The sequence below is a fragment of the Calonectris borealis genome, chromosome 3 (genome assembly GCF_964195595.1).
Source record: "Calonectris borealis chromosome 3, bCalBor7.hap1.2, whole genome shotgun sequence".
NCBI lineage: Eukaryota > Metazoa > Chordata > Aves > Procellariiformes > Procellariidae > Calonectris > Calonectris borealis.
The window spans coordinates 61,939,007-61,955,925 of NC_134314.1; the positions used below are offsets into that span (position 1 = coordinate 61,939,007).

A 16,919-nucleotide genomic window follows, 5' to 3' on the forward strand; every position below is an offset into this window, starting at 1 on the left:
AGAATTACTAAGACTCTTATTACAGTTTTTGATCAAAATAATGATTTCTGTATAATGCTATTGAGACTCTTTCAACAAGTCTAAGAAAATTACAAGTATCTAAGTGGCATCCTTATATTTTTCATTAAATCTGAATTTAGAGTTACAGAAACTCTGGGCCCTCACTCTCTGCATGTTGTCCGGAGAACACTTAGCTTGACTATTGCGTAAAAGTACCAAGGGATCAGGCAGTGTGTTCCACAGCCCTGGTGATGTATAGTAAGAGTTGGTGAGAAGTATGCTTCTTCATAAGGTACAATTCTTACAATCCAAACAGAAGAGACCCGCGACTGAAATAGCACTATGGAAATCACTTCAATAAAATTCTTGGGATCACTTGCTGATGAAACTATTTTAACCAGTGCTAGTATGCTCTTTGTTAACATGAGGACAGGGTGCAAAAGGCTGGAGGGGGAAGTCATTATTATCACTGTTTATACCTGAAGGAGTAGTAAGACTGTTTTGTGACCAATTGCTCATGATGTGAAATGAAATTACCTAGAAATAATTTTTTGAAGAGTTAGAATTTAAAGACTAACACTTCATGGGGAAAAATAGACTTGACTTTCTTCTTGATTTTTTTGAACATGTATAGGTGACCTTGAAGCCAGAGCAAATGATTCTACCACTGGTGGATGAAAAGCTTCAGCGCAGCACTCTTTCAGGGATTGCATTCCAGCCTCCTGAAATAGTAGCAAATATAGAACAGGTGATGCAGGATCTTCGGTCAGAACCTGTTTACTGGAGACTTCCAGAGCAGTTTGAGGGACGAAAGGTAAACATAAAATTCCACTGAATACTTCATAGATTTACATATTTTTTTATCTTATATTTGTATTTTGCAATGCCTTTTGTCCCATCCAATAAGCATATCATCACACAGTGGAAGGTACTTCAAAAGAAAATAAATGCCATTCCGTTATGAAAAATTATTTGCTCCCTTATCATGGAAATTCATAAGTCTGTAACATAAACACTATTTTAAAATATATATTTTCAGATAGTAACATGTAATATTTTTCCACAAGGTAGATTCTCTCATAAAAATGTTATTTGAAAAATTAAACTGCAGTAATTTAATATAACTCTCTTGTAACTTTTTGTTTCTCTCCATTGAAAAAACCACAATGCGTGATCTTTGTAAGGACAAAATAATTGAAATAACCCTCCTTTTGGATATTATTATGTGCCTCTGTGATGATTGATTTTGCTCTTTTGGTATTTTGTGGTTTGGCTTGGGAAAGTTTAGATGTTTCTTCCTCTAAACACAAATTTTGGGGAGCACCAAGGCACATATAAAGAAATAGATAACATTTTGTCTTTAGTGTAGTACAATAAAAAATTGCTGATGGGTATTTTTGAACACAGCCCTTGTCCCCAGATAGTTCCACAAGCATGTATTGCTATTTTCTACCGCACGCACATTCATCAGGCTGTGCACAGGTGCAGAGTGTATCTAGCTTCTACATATGCCCAGGAATTTATTTTTAGCTAACTGAAAATGAGATTTCTTTTTGTGCTTTGTGTTTTGTTTGCTTAGCTGACCACTTATGGAGGGAAACTGAAATATGCAATCTACTTTGAAGCACGAGAAGAGACAGGTTTTACTACTTACTACCCGCAAGTCATCATAAGAGGTGGGCCTCCCACTCGTACAAGAATTATTGTCCGACATGTGGCTGCCCCTCTGATTGGGCAGCTGACAAGGCATGAGATAGAGATGACAGAGGTAATATTTCCATCTGCCATTTTTTCCCAGAACTTAAGCACCTGGTTCTTTTTAATACTGTTAATAATCTGGTTTTGTATTACTGTCTTTCAGCATGAATGGGAATATTATGGTGATGACCAAAGAGTCAGAAACACTGTGCCCTGGGAATATTATCATGATGACCCAGGTGTCAACAGGACGGTGTTCCAGGCAGATTTCACATGGAAGCATTATGCAGATGACTCAAGACCAAGTAGAGCTGTATCCCGGGAAGACTTTCTGAATGTGTTGTATGATGTTCATTACATTCTTATTAAGGCTACTCATGGCAATATCATGAGGCAGAGCAGGTAACTATTTCATGCAGTGGTCTGAAATAGAGCAGTAATCAGAGATAACCTGATAGAGCTTCCCAGCAGAATTTTTATTCATAACATAAGCAATAAGCAGTTGCTGAGAAGAACAGAAGGAGTTAGCATTCAGCATAGCAGAAGATGCAGGAGAGGGAAATTTTATTCAATAGAAAATTTAAATCACAGTAGGCAAATGAAATCCTTATTTTCAGGATTCTAGAACAGAAAACACATGTAAGCACACACATCCTGAAACAAACTCAATGTATTTTTTGAATAAATGTCTACTTTATGAAAACATGATACTGTAATTAAATATAAATGTTAGCATATGAAGGAATTTTCTCTTGCAAGTGGGAAATGAGGTAAAAAGTCAAAGATGAAAGAGTAGTCCTTTAATGAAATGATACTTAATCCAATATATTAGGGGCAGATATTCAACATTTTCTATTCAGTTTATTCATTAATAAGTTAGATGATGAAATAAAGATATAACAGTTACTAAATTTGAAGTGGACATCAGACAGCAAGATGAGAGGAATAATATAAAAATCTGCTGCAATCTAAAGGTCAACTATAAGATTTTACACTTTGAAAGGAGTAGTCAATTGAACAAACAAGGAACAACTGCTTAGTTACCTATTCTTCAAAGAGGGCTCTGTTGTTTACAGCGTATCACCAGGTAAATGGTAATGACATTCTTGTTGAGAAATGCTAATATTCTAGCTGCACATTTAAACAGCTACGGCCTGCAAAGTGCAAAAAATTAATCTTTTACTTCCACCCAACACTAGTAAAGCCTAAGCATCAAGTTTTGGATACTGGAATTCAAGAAAAAATTATTAAAGTGTTCAGAGGATAACAGTGAACATCATCACAAGTCAGAAAATATGACCTGTGAGAGAAGATGTAAAGAATCAGATTTATTTAGAAATTAGAAATTGCCTTAAGATCCATAAAATATTGTCACAAAGAGAAGGAAAAGAATCAGTTCTCTGTTGCCATCATGGGTAAGTCAGAAAAGACGTGAGCTTAAACTTCAGCAGGAAAGATTCGCATTAGACACAAGAGAAAAATTCCTGGGGGTAAAGAAATTCTGGAATAGATTACGTAAACTATTCCTAAAAGTTTTTGATAACAATTCACAGTATCCTTTGCAAGCAAAATTTATTAGCAAGGACACAGGAATAATTGGATATAAACTCCAAAGGTCTCCAGAGGTTCTTTCTATGATTCTTTCATAAAAGTGATAGGCTAAAATTATTTCTAGATTTCTAGGTCACAAATAGGTCTGTAAGAACATAACCCTTGGAGTTTATGAGGGTGGATGGTAGGGGCAGATACAATGCAACATTGCAGCATTGTGTGACAGAAAACATAGTCATTGTTGCCGCTATTGTCTATATTTAAAGTATATCATTTACAGAAAGTATTCATCCAGCTTGCACTGCCTAGATGCTAAATATTAACAACAGATGCCATAAATGTTTTGCATTGGTTTCATTTATTTTTAGCATAGTCAATTTAGGATGTTGTATTACAAGCACAGGGAATCCCCGTGAAAAGAGATAGGAAAGTAACTCCAGTGCGACATGGAAAATTTGGGAAGCATGTCCATATTTTGTGTCTGTTTCTCCCTTCCCTTCCCTTTATGCACTACAGATCCTAGTTCAGCTGTGGAAGCAAAATCTGAATACTATCTCAGCTCAAGCAGCATAAGTCATGAAAATGAACCTCCGCTTTCATGATTTTGTTCTGAGATGCATATGACCATGGTGACTGAACTAGACCTGCATTGTAATACACCACCATTTTATCGAGGCTGCGTAGTAATGAGGCATACAATGGAACAGAGGAGGACTTTTCAGTTTCAGGGCAGGTTTGCAAGGTGGCATTTAAAGAACCAAAATTTATTTTTACAGCATCGCATTTCAGAATGTGACATTTTATATGACAGCAGGACTTAGCGAAGAGTTCATCTCCTCTTTCTGGTAACTCTTCATCTGAAGTCATAACCTTGCATATCATACTGTATTTGATTTTGGAAGTGGTTATGTTACAATAGATTTTTATGATCTGTCTAGTTACATAGGTAACATTCATCACATGGCATCTGAGACTTTAAGTAGAAAATAAACAGCAGGAATACATTATGGGTTTTTTTTCAAGTTAGCACCTTGAATGATTTCAGAGGAAGTTTTGCTTAAGATCACAAAATAAATCCCCCAAAATGTTTTTAAAGGTTAGTGGAATATTAGCTTGTGTAAGAATTGAAGGCTTTTATTAAAAATAGTCTGAGACCCTCTAAAGGACAATATTTATGCTCAACTTTAAACATATGTTTGAATTAAGTGACTTATAATAAAGCATTTGTTTGAATAGAGTGTGTTGTGCTTTCTAAATAAGGGCCCTGTTCTAAACTAGTAAAGCCTCTCTTTCTGCCTGACATGTGCATAGTAGAAAAGTATAAAGCAAAAGAAACGGTGGATGGGGGGAAGAAAATGTGTATGAAGTGCTTTTAAATTCTTTTAAGGTTTTTAATAGTGCCTTAATTTCAATTGCAGAGTTTAAAAGCTGCAGATAAGTGATAAACTACAGGAAAAGCATTTTAAAATAAAGTCAAAGCAGCAGCAGCAGTTGGAAGCATAAAAATAGCCTAGTTCTAGTGTTAGCACTGTATTAGCTATATAGTTTAGCAGCAATGCTAATGTTGTTTCTGCTTCAAAGCTGCAGCATTACTAGTGAGTTAGAGATTTCTGCTCAGAATCCAAAGCTAAACATTTTTCTCCTATATTGTTCATTTTCTTGCCCTCATTTTCACATTCACCACTCTAAATTGAAACATTTCTTTTATTAGATTTTGTTTTGCTTTTCAGGCAACTGGGCTGTGATAATAAATTAGTTTGAATTGGAAGTATGCTTTCAATTTGACTGTGAATTATTTCAATATCCCTGACACTGATCAAGTAGCAGTTGTTGGACTACTGCCTATTAGACATGTTCCAAGAATCAACCAAGCCTGACCTTCCTTAAGTAACATTTTCACACAAACAACAGGTAGCTTTGTGGTCCCAGGGTATATTATTATGTAAGTGCGGTGTTCTGAGAGTAAATAGTTTTTTTGCAGCACACAGACCATTGCCTCAGCCTTCAAGATGATGAGGAGGCAGATTTCATTTTGTTTTTCCATTAAATGTACAGAGATTTCAATGTAAGCTTACATTGACATATCAGATCTGAATGGTTGTGCGCTCTTTATTTTCACTCTTCTGCTTTGACCTGGCTTTGTTTGCTTGGGGTTTTTTTGTTCAATTTCCCTGCTCCACTGAACCCCTTTCTTCAGGTAGTAAGAAGGGAGCACAGGGTTTAAGTTACTAGATGATTTGGGTATTTTGCATTGACACAAGGTAGCAAGAGGTATGGGTCTGGTCACCTAAGCTCAATCACAAAACTCCCATCAGATTCAGCAGTGGGCGTTTGCTTTTCCTACAGTCATCCTGACATTGGTGCCTATATGCCAATGTGCAGAAGAAGAGTGTCAGTAATCAAGGACGGGGAATAGACGAAGGGACTATGAGCATGAGATGGAGTTGAGCAGTTCTGTGAGCTCCTCTGCATTAGCCCTATGCACAGATACTTAATGAATAGACTAGCAGCATTATTGACATTTGTTCAGCTAGTTAGTCACACGTTCTTCAACATTTTCTTTTAGGTTGGCAATACATTTGAAGCTTTAAAATTTACACTATTCTATCCTTTTTGTTTCTTAAAGACAGTAAGGGGGTTCCAGATCATAGCATTCATTTAAACAAACAAACAAACCCCCAAAATAAAGTAGTAAGCTAAAAGAACATCATTGTGGTACATTAGGATTAAGTGTATTTCATTAGATACTATGTTTGTTGTCTTTGTCCATGATGGACAACTCTATTTGGCAGGTCAGCATGCATGCTGGAAAGACAGGGAGTGGTTGAGGGGCAAGGATATTATTATTAATACAATCAAACAAATGTTTGGAAAGTTAAAATGTCAGAAGCTCTACCATGAAACATATCCCTTTCTGATACTAGCAGATGCTTCTGTAGTAGGATTGCTTGTTTGCTTTAAATTGTTTATGTGTGTAAATGATCCTAAGGAAAAAAAAAAAGGATATCTGACTACCAATCTTAAAATTTCTGCTAAAAAGGCAAATGTCCAATGTCTTTGAAGTCTGCTCTAGAGCATATTAGGTTGCTTTAGTTGCTGAGGATAGATTTTTTTTTTAATAGTTGCCTCATTACCTCATTAAAAGTTCATTGAGTGAACAATTTTATTGCCATACCTATGAGAATCATGATTTGGAACTGCATTTAGTATGTAACTTCAATTTCTTAATGAGTCCCTCCAAATGAAGAATCAGATTTGAGCTTTTGTTAATAGTTTGGCTGAAAAAAGATTAAAAAAAGAGATTGAATCAAGCACGAGAGAAAAGTTATTTATACTATTGCCTAGAAATGGAAAATGAGACCGGAGGTGGTAGTAGCTTTGTTGTTTCCTTAGGAGAGACAAAAATAGTGCTATGTGTCTCCTGTAGATCAAGCTGCCTACAAATAGCCAAATAAGACCATTTTCTCCCATGCCAGCTGACTATGAACTAACTGGGTTTGAGTTAGTGCTTGACTAATCTCATTAGAGATGTTTGCTCCTTTTTTTCAGGATTTCTGAGATCTCAATGGAAGTTGCTGAAGGTGGCACTGTGTCTGGGATGACTCCTCAGGCTTACTTGATTGAGAAATGTGACTGCCCATTGGGTTATTCTGGTTTGTCTTGTGAGGTACAGTACTAACCTGACTTCCAGTAAAAGTCTTTATACCTTCTTCGGTCCGTTCATTAGTAAGATGTGATAAGTAATTAGAGTGTGAATCCATTTAACTGGCAACAACTCTCCCTTGCTTTAATTACTTACATTCTTTCTCTCTGAGGTATCTCTCTCACAAGGAATTTAAGCACTTTTTTTTGCTTTTGGCAAATATGCCACTGAAACCACGGCGATGACTCAAATACGTAGAATACAGGAAAGTGAGCTTTACTGGGTCAGCATCTCTGAGGCTGAATTGTGTGACTGATGCTGACTTTTTGGACAGATAAGGGTATAATACTATTGTAATGCACTGTGTACAACAGATTGTACTATGGTATCGTGTTACGGTGAGGCCGTAATGCACAATACAGTTACAATATCATGTCTTCCAAAAGGCTGAACTATACGCATCATTTTATCATGACCACAATTCACAGAATCCATGGAGAAAAACACAGATTCTGTGAATCATGGTCATTACAAACTGTCAAATTAAAAAAACCCAATTGATTCTATAAGTTATTGATAGTTGTAAGTAAACTACAAATTAACATTTGTAATAGTGAATAATTAAAGGTTACATAATACTTATTCCTGAAAAGTTCAAGATCTGTCAGTTGAATGAAATTCGCCAAATGAAGTATAAAAACAAATTTGAAAACAAAAAAGTTAAAAGAATGTTATTAAAATTGCAATACCAAGCACTCTAAACAGAGCCATGCAGAATTTTAAAATTCTATTCTGTAAAGGCTTTCCAGATTTTTAAGTTTGCCTTGTCTGACATTTAAATTCCCATATAAAGTTTTAATAGCTATATGATTGATTGAAATATTTTGTTTTGAAAAAAAGCTAAACAGCATTTCAATTTTGAGTTCTTAAATGTTTGTATTATAATGAGTAACTCAAATAACAACAAGATTTAAAAAGAGAAGTCATTTCAAAAGCAAAACTTGAAATAGTGCATGCTGAACAGTTGGTCAAAAAGGCAGTTCATAGATGAGAACCTGTAGATTCCTCACATTGGTCTTTCCTCTTGAAACTGTTCCAATAGCATGCCTTTGTGAACCAACACCAATAAGATGAAAGTTGTCCATTTTGCTTTCATTTTGCGTGCTTGACTGCTCAAAATAGCACTGCAAATGCATTAAAAATGTAGATGAGAACCATTGTGTAGCATGTCTGTGTTTCACGAAAGAAGCTTCATGGAAGATGTTTTCAAAGCTTTAAGAAATGTCTACTGCACATGTTCAAACCGTCAGTTTTCTGAATACTTATAATTTATCCAAGTGGATCTATGACTCCCCTACAATTATTCTTCTTCCAGTGCTGGTATAGGACTCCCATAAGAAGATCTTGCTCAGTCCATACACAAAAGCTTGCCTCAGTACCCCTTTTATAAGCGATGGAGCTGCTTGTAAAGAGGAGCAGAAATTCTGGAACATGGTCCAAATAGTGTATTTTGCTTTATTCTTAGAAGTAGTCGTATCACTGTGTCATAAAATAAAATAGATCTGATACTAATGGAAACTTTTGTCCTGAACCATTGAAGTTTGGTAAATTTCTAACTCCTTGAACACTGGGAGAAAAGTGTTGATCAACTAAGCAAGCTTGGTGCTGCTTTTACATGTACGATATTTATTTTTTTGCTTATCTAAATATTTTCGTGCTGGGGATTGCATGTTTCAAAAGTGCCCGAGTTTTATAGAAAATCAGCTGACTTGTATGCTTTTGTAAAATGTATCTTATAATAGGTACCAGAGAAAGTATTTAAGATGTAATACTTTGCAAAATACAAATTAATATTTTTGACTGTATGTGCTCTTGATGATGAGACTGGCAGTCTTTCTGTGTGCAAACCAGCATGTTTTTATTATTTAGCAGGACTAGCAATTCCAAATGCCTTTGTTGCAGTTGCTAGGTGGAGGTAGCAGAGAACAACACCTCGAGTACTCTGTAAATCCCTCAGACATCCTGACTAAGTGGGTAAAGGGTTCCCTCAAGCTAGTGGTGGGAGAAAATTTGGAATGAGTAAACAAAGAGAAAGATGCCTTGTCATCTGTGAGAACTCTGCTCCCTTCAGATGTTGTACGGGATTGTGTTACGCAGCAAATGAGGCAACAGGAACAGTGAGTTAATAGGAAATGTGTGCAAGGAAGTGAATTAAGTCATTTTCTTTGCACACTATTTCGGTAAGAGCATACACCTGAATGTGTGTAAATACACATATGAGAAACTAACGGGCTCCAGCATTTGCTCAGAAGTACAGATTTTTTAAAAATTACTGTAACAAATTGCATTTTCGAAGGAAAATATATGATAATGTAATTAGAACTTTATTTTAATTCACACCCACCAGGGGCTGGAATAAATGTCTCAGTTGCAACCTTCATACTTTGTGCTTAATTGTGCAATCTTCACATGCTCATAACTTAGTTTATTTTTAGTGTGCTCAGTGAAGGTTATGGTGTGTTCTGTAAAGGTTTATTTAATTTCAGCAGGAGAAAAAAGCATCTGATACTCAGGCATTTTTTAAGCAAATGCTAACAGGGTATATGTATCTATTTTATGATTTATCCTGTAATTGCATTGTGAGGACTATATGCACAGCAGTTTTTGCTAGAAGTGACATTTATATCCTTTTTTTTTTTTTTAATCCAGTAGCAGGCTGAAAAAGCAGTGGTAAGAGTTTCCCTAATGGTTACTTCTGAAAAACTTCCAAACTAGTAATGAAAAATGTAGTCTGCTTCAGCTTTTGTCTGTGTTCCGTTTCATCTCAGAAATGCTTAGATCAAAATAGATGAGAAGAGTGTCAATAGCATATCAGAAAAAACAGTTCGAGATTAGATTTGTTTGAGGATGTACCATATATTTATACCCCGATCCTAACGTTACTTAGAACTTGTGAAGCTGTGCTTTGTACCATTTTATGTTTGGACAAGGATTCTTCTGGGGACGGAGAGGGAGAAAAAAATTAGGAAATTGTAGTAAGAAAAAAAATTACTTTCATTTGAGATTATTTATCTAAATTGGAATTCTTCACAAGCCATGAAAAAACAGATAGACTGTTTCTATGCTTCAGGGATCTTAATGTAGTCTAAGTCAAAATAAAAGTGGAAAAGCAGAAGTGAGTTAGATTACTTTCTTTGTGATTCTAAAGAAAATAATTGTGTTTATGCTTTTCCCATAACTTAGACTCCTGGAGGTTTTGGCAATGATTATAAAACTGTCAGAGGGGTGTCGTATGAATAGAATCTAGCATGTCGGCTAGTGCTTGACTGAAGAATTCTGCTTTTGATCACGAAAAGTTACTTACTTCAGATTCTCTTTTGTTTTATTTTGTATCCATTTTATTGCTGCATGAAAAGTGTACTATTCACATTCTTTCCAAAAAGCAGAAATTGTGGTCAACAGTAGGAAATGACCCCATCAGACAGCCTTCATAGGCTCCTAGCACCACTAGGTGGTGGGTTTTATACATGGAACGAGTGACTTGTCTGTACGCGCTTACCCCTAATGGTCTGAACTATCAAAGTGGTCCTGTTTGTATTTTTATGCTGCCATAGCTGTGTGCTTTCTGGGAGCTATGTAGACACTTTCATACATTTGCATAATAAGCCTGAAATGAAGATCAAGTGCTTGATTTTGCATGTGTCAGCTTTGCTAGTAATTTCTGGGTTGCTCTCAGAATTTTATTGCCGAGCTGGGGTAGGGGAGACTCAGTGACAGATAAATTTGATTTGGGGCTAATAGTCCCAAGACATGTAAAACCTGTAATATTTTGAATTCTTTACTTTTACGGTCTTTAAATTATATAGCTATAAATAATGCAGCCATGCAGCCAGTCTTTTTGATTATTATCATTCGCCTTTTGCTTGTTATCCGTCAGGCAATATGTAGGCAGATATTAGCTTGTCAAACCTGAAAAACTCACCAAGGGCGAAGGAAACAGAATCATCATGCTTGCTCTCCACAGTCCATGCAAAAAAATTATTTCAAAAACAACCTTATTCTTAAGAAATGAAAGGAATGATGCTTGATGCACAGTGCGAACAGTGAGGTGTTCTGCATCTGAATGAAAGGTCTCTCAAGCTGTAATATGAAAAGCCTGGTGCCAGTGGAGTGCTCCGGGGATTTTTCAGCAAGGTTTCCAATTAGGGCTGGCTCTTGTTATCTGGAAAGTACTGTATATTGTTTGTAACACGGCTAGAAGCCTGTCAGGTTCTTTTCACAACTTGTAAAAACCGGTGATTGGAAAGATGAGCTTGCAATGCTTCTCATACCTAGTCCACTCTGTAAAGATCTGTTTTCTTCTGCATTTTTTATTGCAGTCATGCTCTCCAGGATTTTATAGGCTTCCATCTTCACCTGAAGGAAGTCCTTCACCTGCTCAGTCCTTAGGTGCCTGTGTTGTATGTCAGTGTCATGGACACAGTACTATGTGTGACCCTGAAACATCAATTTGTCAGGTATTATATTTCTGAACTTATGCACTAAGTTAATCTTAATGTAAAACTCGTAAGTTGTGTAGCTGATCTAAAAAAATAGAGGACAATATTTTAATCCAATTTTGCTTCAATAGCTTAAGTGTCAAAGTTAAAGGGGGGTCAAAAAAGCAAAAAGTTTTTTTAAAGAAGTTTTCCATTCTGATTTTCTAGAGTTCAGATTATGCAGTGCTTTATTGCCGCTGAATTACTATTTGTGTAAAAAGAAAAACTAAATATCTGCAAACTAAAGAGGCAGTGTACCATGTATCATGCAATAAACACAACACTGCTCTTATAGGTAATAATATGTGTGATCTGATACAGTAAGACTGAATTTTAATTGATTATTTTTCCTGCTTCGACGGCTGGAACAAAAGAGGGAAGGAAAGATGAATGGGATAAGAAATTCCATAGGATACATCTGGCTAGCTACAGGCCTCCATTCTTTCTCCTTGTAAACCTATATATAACTCAGCAGGCATTTGATAGCTGCTTAAAGCAAGCAGTCCCACTGCGAATCGTATCAGGGAGAGAGAAATTATGAATCGAAATAAGTTTGAATCCCTGAGGCTGGGAACAAAATGTTGTCTGCTTTCTTGTAATTATCAAACACAGCTTTCATTCTGTCTCCTTCCTCTGCAGAATTGTCAGCACAATACTGCTGGTCACCACTGTGAGAGGTGTGCGCTAGGATTTTATGGCATTGTCCAAGGCTCTCCAGATGACTGTCAGCCTTGTGCTTGTCCCCTATCCATTTCTAGTAACAAGTAAGTAACCCATGATGCAGAATTACATTTCCAGCAAGCAAGATCTTTGTTTTGGGCTCACTGTGTCCTTTTTCAGATGGCTACAGGACAACTGCATCATGTAAGCCATACTAAAAAGTTTTGTATCTACTTTTGCTAATTGATCTTCCTTTAAAGGTCGGAAATTGCTCCCTTGCTAATTTGTGATGAATAAATTAATAACTGCTAGAAAATGCAATACTCAACAGATAATGAATGTCTGTTATAAAGGTATTCTCACAAATGAAGCTAGAGCAGAACTCAAGTACAATATAGCCACAAGGGAGCTGTAAAAAGTCTTATGCTCATATATTATGTTGGTATAAATGTGTTACAGTGCCTTTCTTGCTCCACTGTGGAATTTATTGATTCCTTATTTAATGTTACATGAGTTTTAGGCAATTTGTGAAAGATAGAATAATTTAAAAGCAATATAGTTATTGCAGCATAAATTTTATTGGTTACTTTATGCTAATGAGCCTCACCACAATATCTCCGCATGTGTTCCCAACAGATGATACTTTAGCACTTGAGATTTGTTTGTTGTTTTGCTGAGAAGCTCTTAATGATATTTGGAATCATACCGTAGTACTGCTCTGAAAAGGTTTGTGTTTCATGATTGTTCTCTTGAAAGGTTGGAAGTGTTCCTTAAAACCATTTTTCTATGCTTTGTCTGACCTTTAGGATGTTTTAGTGAGTATTTCAGCCAGTATATCTGAGATGTTGGGGTTTTTTCTTCTTCATTTTATCATTTTGGTTTATTTTGAAGGAGGGAATCCCTTTCTCAAACATCAGCAGCTAAACACATCATGATCTTTCATCCACAGCAAAAGATTTAAGAAGACTTCCAAACCTCATAAATACCGAACTGAGAACAACCAAAACAATTATAAAAGGAGCTTAAAGAAATATCCTTTATCTCAGAAAGTTATAATGTGGTCTTAACTGCAAGATTTTCTGAGTTGTACTCTTTTTTATGAATGTTTTCTGTTACAACTTGATTATGTGTTCTACCTACTAGTATCAAGAAAGGACATTCAAGTTGCAAAGAACAAGATTGACCAAGCTTCTCAGCATTGCACATCAAGAAATACACTGGAAAAAGCTTTTCTCTTACTAACTGGCAGTAGGAAGTGCTGAAAATATCATTCGATCCTATTTTTTTTCTGGGGCTTAGGAACTTTTGGTTGCCCAGAAATACAGGTGTCAGATCAGAAAATAAGCAGGACTCTTCACCTGCGTGGTTATGGCACCCTGCTACAAGAATTTAGACATATTCTCCACACTGTGCTCCAGAAATCACTTCAGTATCTTGCCTAAAAGCTAACGTAAAGCACAGGAAGTGGGTGTCACTGAAGTGCTCTTGTGAGCACTTGTGTGGACTCCAGGTAGCACGTGTGTCCCGGGTGCGCACTCAAATTGCTGAGCTGCCTGAGGAAGGGAGAGCAAGCAAAGCGCCAATACCTCATGCAGCCACACGGCCTGCATGGCTGTGGATGTTGTCAGGGCCTTTTGTGTCATGGTCACATAAAAGTCATCATGAGGCTTTTTTGTTCAAAAGCCTTCACAGGAGATAAATGAATAACATCTAGTCTGAAATTAGTAAATACACTTAATCATGAGATAGTCATCCAATTTCTTAGTGCTGTTGAGAGAGAAGTCAGATCTGAGCATGTCCAGAAACAGAACCGCCTGGGTTTTATAGAGCTTAATTCAGATGTCTCTAGATGTCATGGACGGTATTTCTACTTCTGTTAGCTGTAGCCATCAACAATTTTGGTACCTGTGTAGTAAATGCAGGGACAAACAACTATACATCTCACCCATGTTAAAACTGAAGGATACCGCATTGAGAGGGCAGGGGAGGAGATGTTTCAAATGTGTGTATATGCCTGTATGCAAATGTGTAAATGTCCACGCATCTCCATTTTCCACTGCTGATAGAGGATGCCTGAACAGTTGGCTTAGACTACATGCCTAACTTTTAGATGGATAGGCCTAGGTGGAATAGATCCATTCCCATAAAGCTACAGAATTAGGTGGAAAACGAGGGTATCGCACCTCGGATTTGTGTGTGGTGTGCAGCTCAGTGAAAGCTCTTCAAGATACTACTAAGGAAAAAAATCTAACTACCTGCAGCTATTGTATGGTAGGTGAGTAATCATAATCTGCATGAAATGCAGATAGCTAATGAGCTATCTCATTAGCTCATTATGTCATGACTGACATGATAATATTTGTGAATTAGTATAGTGCAGTTATTTTTATTTATGAAATTTTACAAAACTCCACTAAGGTTTTAAATACTGTTTTTATACTCCTGTACAATCAGCAGTCAGCCTCAAACACGATGAGCTAAAAAAAAAAAAGAACAGAAAGAATGAGATGTTCCTGGGGGTGTGGATCTATTTTTATAGAGCTGAAAATGTGTTGGATAATGAGTTTGTGAGTAATAGATCAATTTGTTTACATTTTTTTGCAAAGGTGTAATTTTATACACTCATTCAAGCACTATTGATTTAATCCATTATAAGCAAGTTAGAGTAGGATCTGACTGTACTGTACCAAGAAGGAGCTCTGGGCTCACCGCTGGCCGCCTCTGTGCTTTTCTGGTTCTTCTTCCACAAAGAGCTGAAAGAGTTTTACAATATTGCACCATCTCAATATTTAGTTGTATTTCTTTTCCCCTACCTACCCATTTTGTTTGTTTTAACTGTCTGTGCAGGCACTTAATGCACTAATATTCCAGCAATATGCTACTTTGCACAGTTCCCATAGGTACACACTGCAGTCACTAGTTATTCATCTATGTCATGGCTTAGTAAAAATAATCTAGTGTCTCCTGTGATTAAAATACGACCCCTCCCTGATCACGAGGAAGGTAGCTTTTAGGGTTTTTTTCTCTGTAGGCTAGTCTTTTCTCTTCAGTACATCCTTGAGAAGATCATCTGATGCTGCCTTTTTGGAAGATTCCACATGGCTGTGACTTTGGTTCCTTTCTCCCTCTTTATATCTTACCTTTGAGTAAACTCTTCCCAGCTTATCTCCTTCTATTCGAACTAAAATTAAATCAGACTGGAAAGGCTGGATGTTTGTTAGCTCGGTTTCTTAATCTTTTGTTTCACATCCTTCCCATTACTACCTTTCTTGATCACTGTGAGTGATAGCACCATTCAATCACACAAGCCTACAGCATCGGCGTTGTTGACTCCATCCCCTCTGATACGACCCTTCCAGCATTTGTCTAAATTGTGCCAATATCATAGCAAGGCACTCACAAAATTCTTAATAAAAGAAGGGATCTCCCATAGGTATTTATAAACAGGTAAGAAAATGCTGCCATTTATATTAAGAATGGAGCTTACCATGGGCCCTTCTGTACAGCTGACTAGAGTGAAATGATGCGATAGAGCTGAAAAAGTTTTTTATTTGCTTTTGTTTTAGTTTTAGCCCTTCTTGTGTTGCGGAAGGACCTAGTGATTACCGGTGTACTGCGTGCCCACCTGGATATGAAGGCCAGTACTGTGAAAGGTAGGATGAATGGAAAAAGAAGAAAGAGGAACAATGAAAGTCAGGCAAGACATGAAGGAGAGCAATGTCCTTCAATACTATAAACATATATTTACTAATGTTTAAATACATGCCTTCGAATAAGTTATTTCCTCTTTATATGTTGTTAAAACTCAGCCATAATAGGCAATTTTTATGCACAACCACTGTAAGTTGATAATCAGTGTTATTTATATCACAGATATTGTCCTAGTCTTACTTTCTGTGACTATTGTGTCCTCATGGGCACCAACTGTGAAAGACACTCATGTATAAACGTATTAATGACCAAATTGCAAATTAATAACCTAAACAGCAGCTGTTGTCCCATCCATAGCAACGCTGTGGGATTAAGATGATCAAAATTAGCAAATGTCTACTATGAGATTTCACTTCTAATGCAAAACACAAGTGGCTAGTGGGAAAAAAATGGTCTATAGACCAAACATTGCTAATGTAAAAACGTTTTTGTCATGGTATAATAGAAGTTTAACTGAAAGCTATTACGGGTGTGGAATCACTTTTGCATATTTCTTCCATCCAGACTGTTCCATGTCCTGGTTAAAAGTTATTATCAGTTTGTTGGACAGTTTGCAACATTTCTCCCTCTACAAATGCATACTAAATTGTAAAGCACCAAAGATTTTTTTAATGGTTCATGAATGAATGCTCATATACATTTTATTTACTATCTTGCCAAGTATTCATTGTAGTACACTATGCATCTCAGTTGGCCAAACCTGGTTTTGTATTTGCAATGTCTAGATGTTCTTCTGGCTACACGGGAAACCCACAAACTCCAGGAGGCTCCTGCCAGGAATGTGAGTGTGATCGATACGGTTCCCTGCCTGTCCCCTGTGACCCTGTCACTGGACAGTGCACTTGCAAGCCTGGATTCACAGGGTGGAAGTGTGTTGGCTGTGAACATCGGCATGCGCGTGATGGCATGAAATGCATTTGTACGTATACTAATGTAATTCTGGAGAATTTTTGATTGTGTTTGTCATATTTCAGAAATTCAACTCTGCTTGCACATCAGTCAGTTGTGTGGGTTTCTTTGAAAATAGTTCCCAGGTTTCTTACTACTTTGGCATTCTAGTCCATTTTTTTCACAAGCCTTGAGATGTTAGGAAAACTCTTAATACTTTTTAATATGCT

The 16,919-nt window shown here is 36.7% G+C and overlaps 1 protein-coding gene across 1 annotated transcript in view; it reads left to right on the top strand.

Annotated features, from left to right (window-relative positions):
• LAMA2 (laminin subunit alpha 2) overlaps positions 1-16,919 on the top strand; it is a 397,684-nt gene that overhangs the window by 275,153 nt on the left and 105,612 nt on the right. Inside the window, exons 26-33 of the mRNA XM_075144626.1 lie at positions 635-814; positions 1,580-1,768; positions 1,862-2,100; positions 6,799-6,916; positions 11,272-11,409; positions 12,070-12,194; positions 15,657-15,743; positions 16,527-16,720. Coding sequence (XP_075000727.1) covers positions 635-814; positions 1,580-1,768; positions 1,862-2,100; positions 6,799-6,916; positions 11,272-11,409; positions 12,070-12,194; positions 15,657-15,743; positions 16,527-16,720 — 1,270 coding nt within the window. The remainder of the gene's footprint in view (positions 1-634; positions 815-1,579; positions 1,769-1,861; positions 2,101-6,798; positions 6,917-11,271; positions 11,410-12,069; positions 12,195-15,656; positions 15,744-16,526; positions 16,721-16,919) is intronic.